The sequence below is a fragment of the Apodemus sylvaticus genome, chromosome 15 (assembly GCF_947179515.1).
Source record: "Apodemus sylvaticus chromosome 15, mApoSyl1.1, whole genome shotgun sequence".
Classification (NCBI taxonomy): Eukaryota; Metazoa; Chordata; class Mammalia; order Rodentia; family Muridae; genus Apodemus; species Apodemus sylvaticus.
In genome coordinates this window covers 77480944-77494201 of record NC_067486.1, presented here as the reverse complement: position 1 = coordinate 77494201, position 13258 = coordinate 77480944, and the positions used below count along the sequence as shown (strand labels likewise).

General features: G+C 45.5%; 1 protein-coding gene across 7 annotated transcripts in view; it reads left to right on the top strand.

Annotated features, from left to right (window-relative positions):
- The window catches only part of St6gal1 (ST6 beta-galactoside alpha-2,6-sialyltransferase 1), a 131144-nt gene extending 118100 nt beyond the window's left edge, over positions 1-13044 (top strand). For all 7 annotated transcript variants that reach the window (XM_052158516.1, XM_052158510.1, XM_052158513.1 and 4 more), the window contains 3 exons: positions 7368-7466; positions 7995-8169; positions 10298-13044. In XM_052158516.1, the coding sequence (XP_052014476.1) occupies positions 7368-7466; positions 7995-8169; positions 10298-10539 (516 nt within the window). In that variant the 3' untranslated portion in view covers positions 10540-13044. The remainder of the gene's footprint in view (positions 1-7367; positions 7467-7994; positions 8170-10297) is intronic.
- The last annotated feature ends 214 nt before the right edge of the window (positions 13045-13258 follow it).

The following is a 13258-nucleotide window of genomic DNA, read 5'->3' as shown; positions in this document are numbered from 1 at the left end:
TATGTATGTGTTTATATGTATATACAGTATATACATATTTATGCATGTTCATATACATGCACAGAGGTATGCATATACATATGTATACACATGCATGCCTTTATCTCACAGCTTCAAGCACTTAGATTTCCTTGATGTTCAGATATATCTTCATGTCTATTACTATATCTCACAAGGCATGCTCACATGCATGTACACATATGCTCACATAGGATACTTTAGTCAGCTCAAACTGCAATAATAGAATATCACATAATATTGTGATGGCGTGTGGTGGCATCACAGTCAGTTTCTGGTGACAGCCTGCATCTTGCTATGGTCTCATTTGGCCTTGTCTCTGTTACACAGACAAACACTCCACTGTCTCCCTCTCTGGTGAGGACATCACACTCAGTGAATGAGGGCTCCACCCTATGGCCTCATTTAACCCTCGTGCCTTCCTAAAGGCCCTGACTCTAAATACAGACACACTGTGAATCAGGCTTGCATCATTTCAATATGAGAGGCACGGCCCTACACAAGAGAAAGTGTTCTAGGAAGAAAGAAAGAATCCCTACTAGACAGAAGTAAAGTCTGGACAGTGGAATTGTGTGCAATCACAGATAAGTAACCCCACCCACCACCACCACCACCACTGTGTGTGTGTGTGGGGGGGGGGGAGGTGTGGTGTGAGGGGTGGGGTTGGGGTGTGTGCCCTTTCCATGGCAGATGTTCCTCAAAGCTCTGCTGCTGTGGGGAGGTCTGAGTCTCCTCGTCACCCTTTTGCCCCTCCCCCACCACGATCCTTTGAACTAGGTCATGCTGCCTTGCTAGATGAGTTCAGGAGCTTGGTGAAAGCTCTGCACTTCCCTCACTGGTTGACACCTTAGGCAAGGCCTTACAGGATGTGGTTTGTGTCTGTGCGTGTGTGGACTAGATATTTAAATCCAGAGACGTGGAATCAGTCTACCAAGACCACAGAGGGGGAGCTATGGAGGGAGCAGGCAGGAACTTACACTGCCACACCCTCAAACCCTTGTAGGTCTCAGGTCTCACCTGATGAGAATGGGTATGGATAGGTTCAGAACTATGCCCTTTGAGGGGCATGGGAAGGGTATGGTGCCATGGACGGTCCCAGGCGGGAAGATTTAGACCCTAGGGGGTCTTTGGATTTCAGGAGAGAAATAGGTTCCGAGGTGGCAAACAGAAAGAACCACAGAAAACAGAAACAATCACAGAGGTGGCTTGAATCTGAATGTATTTAAGAGCTCTAAAGTAAGGATTTTTATACACAAAGAGTTGGTATTACCATTTCAAAAGATGTAGCCAGTGAGGCAGGCACAATTATCTTAACCATTTGGCCCAAGGAAATGCAAAATCAATCAGGTACAATGTCTCTCATGTAACAGATTTAGAGGATCAATTTATAGATACCATCAATCTTCCTGATTAGAATACAGAGTGACTTGTAGTTAACAACAAACATTTAAAAAGAGTTTGAAGTTTCTTATACCCCCTGGGTCTTAATGAGTTTTTGTGAGTAATTCTTTAGCTTTTACCTTGTAAAAACTTCTTGACTCCACATCCTCGCTGACACCTGCTGTCTCCTGAGTTTTTGACCTTAGCCATTCTGACTGGTGTAAGGTGAAATCTCAGGGATGTGGAGAAAGAGGAACGAACACTCCTCTACTGCTGGTGGGGCTGTAAGATGGTACAACCACTTTGGAAATCAGTCTGGCGGTTCCTCAGAAAACTAGACATGACACTTCTGGAGGACCCTGCTATACCTCTCCTGGGCATATACCCAAAGGATTTCCCGGCATGCAATAAAGACACATGCTCCATTATGTTCGTAGCAGCCTTATTTATAATAGCCAAAAGCTGGAAAGAACCCAGATGTCCCTCAAAGGAGGAATGGATACAGAAAATGTGGTATATTTACACAATGGAATACTACTCAGCAATTAGAAACAATGAATTCACAAAATTTTTAGGCAAATGGTTTGATCTGGAAAATATCATCCTAAGTGAGGTAACCCAGTCACAAAAGAATACACATGGAATGCAATCTCTGATAAGTGGATATTAATTAGCCCAGAAGCTCTGAATACCCAAGGCACAAATCGCATAACAAATGACTCCCATGAAGAAGTATGGAGAGGGTCCTGATCCTGGAAAGGATTGAGCTAGCATTGGAGGGGAATATGAGGACAGAGAAAAAGGAGGGAGGTAATTGGAGAATGGATGGAGAGAAGAAGGTTTATGGGACATATGGGGAGGGGGGATCTGGGAAAGGGGAAATCATTTGGAATGTAAACAAAGAATATAGTAAATAAAAATATTAAAAAAAACAAACTTCTTAACTTAATCAATGTTTTCCGTACCACAGTGTCAGAGTCACCCTCATCTACATACGCTTAGCCATATAAGCCTGCATGTTGTTGGAAGGTTTTAATTATGTAAGTGACTATGAGGCAAAGCGTTGCAATTCTTAAAAAGGAGTTTGCAGGTCAGTGAGTCCACTTCAAAGAACGGATTATCGGCCCATTAGGATCATCTTGTGAAAGAGGAAAAAAGGAAATTTAAAGTAAACTGCTTTTGAGAACTACAGCTCAGAATTATCCTCCAATTGGAGAGTTCCACAGCCTTCCCAGGAGACTTCCTCACCTTCGGAGTCAAATGCCTCAGTCTGTGGAACTTTTTTGTCACACAGAATCTACTGGGGTTGGTGTGGCAGTACGGTGCTGTCCCTTTGAGGGCCATGGGGGGGGGGTACGGTGCTGTCCCTTTGAGGGCCATGGGAGGGGTACGGTGCTGTCCCTTTGAGGGCCATGGGAGGGGTACGGTGCTGTCCCTTTGAGGGCCATGAGAGGAGTAGGGTGCTGTCCCGTTTCTTTCTGGCACATCCCAGCCCTGGTCACTTTCTGTTCTCTAATCTACCATTTCTCTCCTCTCTCTGGTCTCTTGGAATGCTTTCTCATCCATGTCCAGCAGCCCAGGTGAATGGGTGGTTGCCAGGTGGCAAGGGAATGTGCCTCATATGAACTCCTGGCAGCTGTAAGAGTGTCACTCATGGGTCCCTGCTCGTGCAGGAGGAACAACTGGTGGGAGGCTGTCCTTCAGCTTCCGTCTCTGCCTCAAACTCCACCTCCCACGGCACTCTGCCTTCTCTCTGGACTTCTCTTTATTCACTGACAAAATGGTGCTCCAGTCAGTCCTGGAATCCCCTGATGTGACATTAACCTCATGCAGCAATCAGTGTTCTCATGATACGTCCGACCTCTGACATTTCTCAACAGGAGTCTGGACCGCACCTTGGGTGTCGAGAGTGACGTTGGTGTTTTGATTAGCCATCTAGTCTCTTGAGCTGGATGGAAGACTCACAGTCTGACTCATAGACTAGTAAGTAAGCTGTGTGACTAGGGAGGAAGTTCCTTGGCATCTCTGAGTTTATTACAACTTTTTAGAAATGGGCATATTAATGCCTCCTAGGACCATTGCGAATATTTCTTGAGATGATGTTTAAAACACTCAGGTTGTAGTAGGCGTCACTCAATGCCACATTGCTGTCATTTACTATGAAGGACAACCTTTGTTTCTCTCGAGGTGTTTCTGAGGACAGTAAAGGCACAGATGGCTGTGAAAGTCTGCAGAAGCCAAATGAGTGTTAAGAGGGCAGTGGCATCTTAAATCAGTCCTCTCATTTTCAGTCACTGTTCAATTTTGGTTTTGCCATATGCATCATGTACTTTTGACAAGGGCAACATCACATCCCGGCTATTCTTTGAGATGAGTGTCTTGATAATCTCATTTTGTGTGTGTACATGTGTGTGTGTATGTATGTATATGTGCCTATGTATGTATATGTGTCTATGTATATGTATATATGAGTGTGTGTGTATGCGCGCGCGTGTGCATGCGTGTGTATGTGTGTGTGTGTGTGTGTGTGTGTGTGTGTATGTGTGTTATGTTAAAGAGACGTAGCTGTCCTCACTCTTAAACTTTTGGGGTTACTTTTCTTTCCTGTTCACTCATGTCCCAGATTTGATTCTTAAAACAGCTCCTGTTTTTTGTATATTAATTTTTAAAGATTTATTTATTATTATATGTAAGAACCCTGTAGCTGTCTTCAGACACATTACATCAGATCTCATCACAGATGGTTGTGAGCCACCATGTGAGGTCATGTGGTTGCTGGGATTTGAACTCAGGACCTACAGAAGAGCAGCCACTGCTCTTAATCGCTGAGCCATCTCTCCAGCCCTTGTTTGTTATTTTTGAGATTACAATATAATTACATTTTCTCCTTCACTCCCTCTAAACCTCCCTATGTACTCCTCTTCGGTCTAATTGTTATTGCACACACACACACACACACACTTATTCTTCTGTATACTGTTGAGACCATATATAATGTTACTTGTGTGTGTGTTCTGGGCTGACCTTTGGCACTGGACAACCAGTCTGTGTGCTCTCTTCTGGGGAGGACTCCCCTCCTGCTTCATCTCCTCTCGTCTTTCTTTCTGGAGGGTTGAGGCCTCCTGAGCTTTTCCTGTCCAGACTGTCGTGTTTGCTGGTATCATCCTTGTTCACCTCAGGTTTGGGTAATCACATTGACTTTATGTCTATAATTTCTGACATTACTATGAGGCACAATCCCACAGCAAACTTCCTCATCTTCTGGCTCTTAGAATCTTTCTGCCTCCTCTTTCGCAGTGTTCCCTGAGCCTTGGGTATGGTAGTGTTGTGTAGATGTATCCACTGGGACTGGGTTCCACAACTCTATATTTTGATTGGTTGTGGTTTTCTATAACGATCTCCAACTGTTACAAAGAGATGTTTCCTCTATGAGTAGTGAAAACTACCCTTATCTGTGGGTATAAGGACAAACGTCTAGATTGTTGTTAGGGATTATGCAGGATTAGTGAAGCAGTAGTTGTAGGTTCTCCTCCAAGGTCCAATGCACCACCAGCACTGAGTAGTTAGCGAAGTCTCCAGTACCAGACATGGCACCCCCTTGAGCTTGTCTTAACTCCAGTTAGAGAATTGTTGCTTACAGCCCTGGTCTGTGTGCCCCTGCTGCACTAATGCACTTTTATTGTGCCATGCTGGTAGTTAGTGTGGTTCATAGGTGTCACAGCTGGGACTATTGGTGGCTTCCTTCCTTTGGAAACGTTCATGGCACCTTCTGTTACTATGCAGGCTAGTCCTCAGGGACGGTGTGTTCATCTCACTTCTAGCTCAAGGGGCCTGTGGGCTGTTTCTGAGTTCATGGTGTGTTCTGTAATAAAGACTTACCATATACCTCTCAGGTGTAGCATCCGGAGATTTGGAGCTAGGAAACCCCAATAAAAGAGAACATGTGATATTTGTCATTCTGGGTCTGGGTTACCTCACTCAATATGATCTTTTCTAGTTCCATCCATTTGCTTGCCACGTTTGTGGCCTCATTTTTCTTTACTGCTGAAAACTATTCCATACTGTATATGTAACATTTCTGTTACCTGTTCATCCATTGAAGGACATATGGATTGTTTCAGTTTCCTAGCTATGGTGAGTAGAGCAGCAGTGACTGTGTTTGGGCAAGTATCTGTGGACTGGGATGCTGAGTTCTTCAGGCAGATGCAAAGGAGTGGTATGGCTGCCTCATGTGGTAGAATTAAGAAAAGAGTAGGTACTAGTGGTAAAGACAAGAATGGACCTGGGTCGTTTTGTATCCAAGTCTCATCTTCTGTCTTCTGCTGCCACACTTTTGTTATTTTGAAATATAATTCAGTCAACAATTCCATGCATGCATTCCTTTGAACGTAGATTCTTTTTTAGGATATGTTCCTAAAAGTAAATTTATTGAATCTAAATACAGGTTTGGGCTTAAAGCTCTTTCTATGTTTTACAAAAGCATCCCATCACGGTTGGCACACTCACCTCTCAGCCAGACCGGTTGATTTCTTATCTGCGGCCAGGGCGGCATAGGCACTCGGGCTCTGACTCAGTAAGTTGCAGATGAGCATCTCCTTACCCCGGTGAGAACATGCATCTGAAGTGCATATTTTTTAAGTGTATTTGGCCCCTCTGCATGAGCTGCTGACTTCTGATGTTTTGTCATAGACACCGTGATCTTGTCTTGGTGACAGAGAAACTATGGCCTGTATTGGCCCCTGTGAGAGACAATGTAATCAGAACAAACACTAGGTTCTATGGATGGTTAAAAGAATTTCCATAGACCCTTAATTATATTTAATAATGACTTGAAATCCCATTTTTCTGACTTGTCCTGTGAAGCTTAAGGACCCTCACTTCAGAGTATGAGTATTGGAGACCCAGAGTCACCAAAGTAAGACAGCTAGTTTATTGTTTTAGGATTTTGTAATACCAGGCATCTGCCCAGAGTAGTAGGGACACTGACTGAGTTCAGAGAATAGTTTTATAGCACAGCGTGTCTCTCTCCTCCCTTCTTTCCTCGCTGACTGAGTAATCTGGAGGGGATGTCTGTACCACCTGCATTAACCTTCCCTCTGGCACTTAAGCTCGTCTCTTTCTTAGCAAAGATAAAGAGTGGGTGGGATCATCATTATGTTTTATGTTGTGTTTACTAAAGCTTATCAGACACATGACCCTGTCACCTACACAGTAATTTAGGCAATAGCATGGCTGTTAGTACTTTGGGGTGGGACTGTACTTGGACTGGCAAATTCTACCAGGGATCCACTATTCTCAGTATAACTGGACCCAAGCCAATGGCATCTTTGAAAATGAGCCATTATTTTCTTATTTTTTCCTACCCCTGGGCAAGATATGTGTCATAGTTAGGGTTTTACTGCTGTGAACAGACACCATGACCAAGGCAACTCTTACGAAGGACATTTAATTGGGGCTGGCTTCCAGGTTCAGAGGTTCAGTCCATTATCATCAAACATGGCCGAGTCTAGGCAGGCATGGTGCAGGAGGAGCTGAGAGTTCTACATCTTCATCTGAAGGCTGCTAACAGAATACTGACTTCCAGGCAGCTAGGAAGAGGATAATAAAGCCCGCACCCACAGTGACACACTTATTCCAGCAAGTTCACACCTCCTAATAGTGCCATTCCCTGGGCCACAAATATACAAACCATCATAATATGACTGTAGGACTGTGGTCCTGTACTATTTTCACTGTGACCCTTTAGACTTAGAGTCTGAGAAACCTTTTCTAATCAATGGCTGATGCTGTTAATAAACATAGTCCACACTAGCATGGTCTCTTTCTTTCTATTGAAGGTAAGCATTTCTGGGCCTCATGGGCCTTCTACACCTCAGTTGGTACCAACCTGATCATGTACTGAGTGTTATTATGAACCATATATTTACACATCAATGTTCATGTTACAACTTTTCTCTTTCTCACTGTAGTTAATCACCACAGACAAGCGCTTCCTTAAGGACAGTTTGTACACTGAAGGAATCCTAATTCTGTGGGACCCATCTATGTATCATGCAGATATTCCAAAGGTAAGTGAGTCCTGACTTCCTTTTGTGATGAACAGCAATGCAGAAGTGTAAGCTGAATAAACCCTTTCCTCCCCAATTTGCTTCTTGGTCATGACGTTTTGTCCAGGAATAGAAACCCTGACTAAGGCAACCAGTAAGGATACCTCGATGTGATGGTCCTAGCTACTGGGGAAGCTAAGGCAGGACGGTCTCTTGACACCGGGAACTGAAGGCCAGCTTGGCCAAATAGTGAGAACTGCTTAAAAACAAACAAACAATAAATAAATAAAGACAGCTTGGATGGTGCAGAGATACCCTTTCAGATAATATCATTCCCAGACTTGATGGCTCTGAAATCTGAAGTGTTTTCAAGATCACCATTCCAACAGTCCTATAATCAGAGACTATGTTCTGGGCCCCCAACTGTACTACCCACTAAGGGCTATGATTTGATGATGTTCGTGATCTGCTGCAAGACAAGGCTGATCCTCTGACAAGCATGTTTGGGTAAGGTTTCTCTGCTGAGCACACCACTTCTTTCTATTTCAGTGGTATCAGAAGCCAGACTACAACTTCTTTGAAACCTATAAGAGTTACCGAAGGCTTCACCCTAGCCAGCCCTTTTATATCCTCAAGCCCCAGATGCCATGGGAACTATGGGACATCATTCAGGAAATCTCTCCAGATCTGATTCAGCCAAATCCTCCATCCTCCGGCATGCTGGGTAAGTCCCTGTGTGGAGAAGTCCTGTGTTGGTTTTGTAGAGGTCTGGCATTCTTCTTCAGTCTGGCTCCTTCAACAGAACAACTTTTCTACTTGTACACTCTACTAAGTCCTATCTCAAATAAGGTGTACTTTTTATTCCTAAGATGTCTGCCGAGGGAATTTAGTCAGGTGCTCTAGGCCACATTCAGTTTGAGTCATAGTGAGGAAACTGCTGTCCTATTGTAAAAGAGAAGACCCCCCCTCGCCCCGCTCTAACTGATGCTCAGAGAGGTTTCTGTGGAGGAAAGAGGGAGAGTTTGACATGGAGTGATAGCATAAGGGAGGCACACCGAAAGAGGAGGAAGGGAGAGATAGGACCTTGGATGGAGTAAACAAGACCCTTGTCTTAGGCTTATAATTCAGAGAGTACGCTAAAGCTCCTTAATCAAATGATGTTTTAATGCATCATGTTTAAAACTCACAATGCCAGAAATTATAATGAACTAAAAAAGGGTTTCATATGTAAATTGGTAACATTGCTCTTCAGAGTCATGTTTGAACCTGACACAGACAGAAGTTAATCCTACCTCTCCTGGCTTTGTGGATGCTTTAGTCACGACCGTGAGAGAAGCTGGGCAAGCTTGTCTATGTGGGGCCACTCAGGAAGTGGGAAGCAGGTGTGGGGTGGACATCTGGGGTAAGGGCACTGAATCCATGCCCCTCAGATCTTAATGCCCATCCATCCTTCCCTCCCTTTCTCTTGGGATGAACCACTGGGGCATTCCCATGAACGAACAGGCTGTCTCTGCAGAGGAATGGGCATTCCTTCCTTCCTTGGGCACCTATAGTAGAACACCTTTCACCAGATGATTCCAGGGACTCAGCACTGTGCAGTTTATCTGTCTGCTTCCCTTACTAGAGGGCAGACAGTCTTTCACTTACCCTTGTGGGTCTGACATGGTAATTTTCCCCTAGTAAATGGGTAGCTTAGTTTTCTGCTAGAGGCAGGGATGAAAAGGCAGTGCATCAGTCCCTTCGTACCCTTGGCTTCAGCATTCAGGTAGATGCATCCGGATTCTTCCTGGAGCTTTTAGAGCAGCAGCGGTCAGCATGCTGAGGAACACACTTCCTGTTGTCCCCGTGCCCTGCTGCCATCTGCATTGCCCCTGCCATACCTGTTCCCTCCTAACCACACTGCCCCTTACCCCTCACCAGTGCATTTGGGCCTCACTGAGAAGTGTTCCCTCCTGTCCTTCCTAGGGTTGCTTCTGTAGTGTCTGAGTCAGTCGGGCCTCTCTCCCTCATTGAGTCAGGGGGCAAGCAGAGAGGCAAAAGTGTGATTCTTCTAGAAGTTGTTCCCACAGTCAGTAGCTTAGCTCTCAGTTGGGACCCGCTCCATGTTAGATAGCTTGTACTAAGAGTTACTGAAGGGCTCTGAGATCTTATTTAACTTCAGCACTAACCCACACAGTGAAGCATTACTTAGGTCTCCCTCTTGGGACAAATGAAGAGCCCATGGCACATAGAAGCATTGTTTCTTGCACAAAACACCTCAGCCACTCAGGGTCAAGTCTGGGTGATCAGATGAGTCCCCCGTATCAGAATGGGCTTCGTCTCACTGCACAGCCTCCCTGGGCAGCACCAGTGTGCGCCATGCTTAGCCTCCTTTGGTCTCATCCCAACTAAGGGGAGAAATCTTCTGTCCTCAGAACTATGTCCTACAGGAATCCTATGAGACAGTCTTCATTATTCCTCATGAGGCCTTGGCAGGGTGAAGCAATGCCAGGAAGTGCTAAGAACAAGTACAAGGGACAGCATTGTTTGATTTCTTGTCTCAGTCACGTTGGGTTTCTATAGCTTACTCCATTGATAAATTCAATGACTAGGTCCTTTAATCCTGTAGCATAGCAATAGGTTTATATACCATGTCCCAGGACCTGACTGTGGTGTTGGGGATACAATGGTATAAAATAGCCCAGTCTGGTGGCCTTGGCTTATCAGCAAATCCCAGTCTGGAAATCGTAAGAACAGATAGAACTCTGGGTGACTGCTCACCAAATTCGAGGTTCTAAAGAGCTGCAGTGACTGGGCAGAGATCTGGGTTGCTTGCACTTGCTGGACATGTCTCTCTCTGCTCCCCTCCTCAGGTATCATCATCATGATGACGCTGTGTGACCAGGTAGATATTTACGAGTTCCTCCCATCCAAGCGCAAGACGGACGTGTGCTACTACCACCAAAAGTTCTTTGACAGTGCCTGCACGATGGGAGCCTACCACCCGCTCCTCTTCGAGAAGAACATGGTGAAGCACCTCAACGAGGGGACAGATGAAGACATTTATTTGTTTGGGAAAGCCACCCTGTCTGGCTTCCGGAACATTCGCTGCTGAGCATGTGTCCCTACCCAGGCACCCTCAGTCTTCTCCATAAGTCATCGTATGGCCACTCTCCTGGTCCCCACCGCTTGAAGGAGTGGTTTTATTCAACAGTCCCAGCCTGCTTCTTGCACTCTAGGGGGTTTTGTTGGTGAGAGTTTTGGGGCCTCCACAGCCTAATGGTAAGGAGGCAGACCCAGCCTTCCCTGCAGCCACAGAGTATGGGAGGCCAGATTCTTGCCACACGCATTCCTTCTAGACAGCATCCTCCTCTCCTTCCACATGGGTAGGGGAAGAAAGATGCACATTTCTCACCAGGGTTGCCAAAACTAGACTTTGTTTTTCCCAGCCGAATGATGCCATCCTCACAAAGGAGCGCCCTCTATGGCTTGAAATCTCCCCTAGGTATTGATTTCACATCCTAAAGAAAGTCTCCCAAATCATGATGGTGTCAGAAGCAGGATGGCCTCAGGGAGGAGAAGCAAATGATTGGGACAGGATGGGGAAATGTACTCAGTTACTCTAGAGTAAAGTTGTTCCCCTTGGGACATAGCCCCGCTGTCACCCTGTCTGGATAGGCTGACCCTTCATCCTGGATGCTTATGAGCAAAGGATCTTGGGTAGCCCTCTTCCCACTCCCTGTGGAGACGCAAGCTACAAACCCTTCCACCTGACCCCGACCTGATCAGAGTTGAGTGGAAGAAAGAGATGTCTAACAGGCAGCTAGAATGTGAACATTCCATGTACTCAGTGAACTGGGCTCCTCTCTAAGAGCCCGCTGTCTGAATACCTGGGAGGGGCTGGCTCTACTGTGTTCTTGTAGATGCAGCACTTAGAGGAAGAAGAGAGACATACGATCTGCATCAGAAGACCTGTTTTCATTTTCCCCTTTATCACTGATCTTACATTCTGTAGGACCTGTTAGAACATGGAGGCCCAAGGTATTTTTGTTAGGAAGTCCTACCCACATTGGCACCAAGTGCTGCCCCACAGTAGACAGCAGGTTAGTCAGATAGACTGGGGCTCTTATTTTATTTTATTTTTTCAAGTGTCTACTCCCTTACCATCTCCTAATTGCTATCCCTCCTCTCCCTTACAGTAGGCTTCCCTCCCAAATTACTTTTAATCATTTTCTGTTTGGCAAATACCCCAACTTTCACTGACCTTATGGGCCCACCATGAAAGGTCTCTCAGGGCATGGGGAATATGTTTTCTGGGACTTAGGTTAGAATCTTAATCATGACTGATTCTCACAAGGGGTGAGGTGTATGATCATAGATTGCCCTGCCCTCACCCCTGCAAGGGAGTGACATTGGTCTCTGGGCAGGAAGCACCCACCCTGTTTGACAAGCATACTCTCACAAGGATTTTCTGAGACCTCTTGACCTGGTGGGAAGCCACAGCAGCCCACTCAGCCCCTGGCATGGAGTGGTTCAATGACTTATGGTTAGAATTAAGGTTATTGAACCCAGGCCACTAAGACACCATCTGCTGGATTCCCAAGGCTGGCCTCTGTGCTCACAGGGCCTCAGTGTTTCGAGCTGCAGACCCACTGTCTTAGAGCTCAGAATCTTGTTTACTGCTGACACCTTGCCTTATACGGGCAATAGAAAGCCCGGAGGAAAAGGCCCTGGGTTTCCAGGTTGACCCCCATTTCCTCACTGTGCCACTTTGTTTCCATACCTGTAAAATGGGGGTGACAATCCTACCTCACAAGGCTGTGTGGGGACTACAGGAAAGCACGTGGCTGGGCTGTGTCCACAGTGCACAGGAAGTAGGTACTCTGCTGTCCTTCCTTGTTTCCTTACAAGAAGACCTACTTGGTGACCACACCCATGCTGGGCCTTGCTGCAAGGGAGGGCAATGGAGAGGAATTGGGCATCCTTTCTGTTGTGAGACGACTGCGTCATTTGCAACACACAGGAGCCTACCTCTGCCTGCACCTCAGGGTGCACAGAGCATTGGGCTGCTTGGCCCCTGTGTGGTATTGGTCTAGGAAATTCCTGGCTCGATTCAAGTTCTGATCTCATGCGCTCACCATAAGGCATCAGGACTGTGGATGGAGTGCCCAGCAAACTGACATTTCTTCTGTCAGCAAGAGGTACATTAGAGATGGAGACTACACTGGGTAGATTCTAGTTTTTAATTCTTATTAAATTGGGGGAATAAATTAATAAGTGTAATATGATTCTGATGTCTATTAGACTTTTCTCTGTTCTCTATAAATGTGGGCTACAGAGTGGATGTGGGCATCACTGTTAGTCTGGCGACGTGTTTGGTATTTGTGACAGGTAGTTTAAAATCTGCGACTGAATGTTATAGAAAAACGTCTGTCTACGTGGACGCTGACGTCAGTAGCCATCTATGCATCCTAAATGCAGGATCCTCTTTCTTCTGCCAATCGAATCTATTGTTGCTCTTGGTTCCGGGTTTGTGTCAGAAACTTTTAAAACATACCTGTTAATTCTAAATTATCCAAAGATTATGTGCAAATTTTAAAATAAATATCTTTTTCAGAAATCTGCTTCTTCTCTTCATATCTTCTAAAGCTAATGACTGGTTACCACTCTGTGTCCCAAGGAGCCTTGTGTGGAAGCCAAATGCCCTGCACTCCTCCAGGAGTCTCTCCCCCTCTTCAATACCCCAGGAAAAGTGTGTATGTTTACCATGAAGGACAGAATCTCAGAGATAGTGACAGTTTATTCATCTTTCCCCCATTCACTCTTGATAGTAA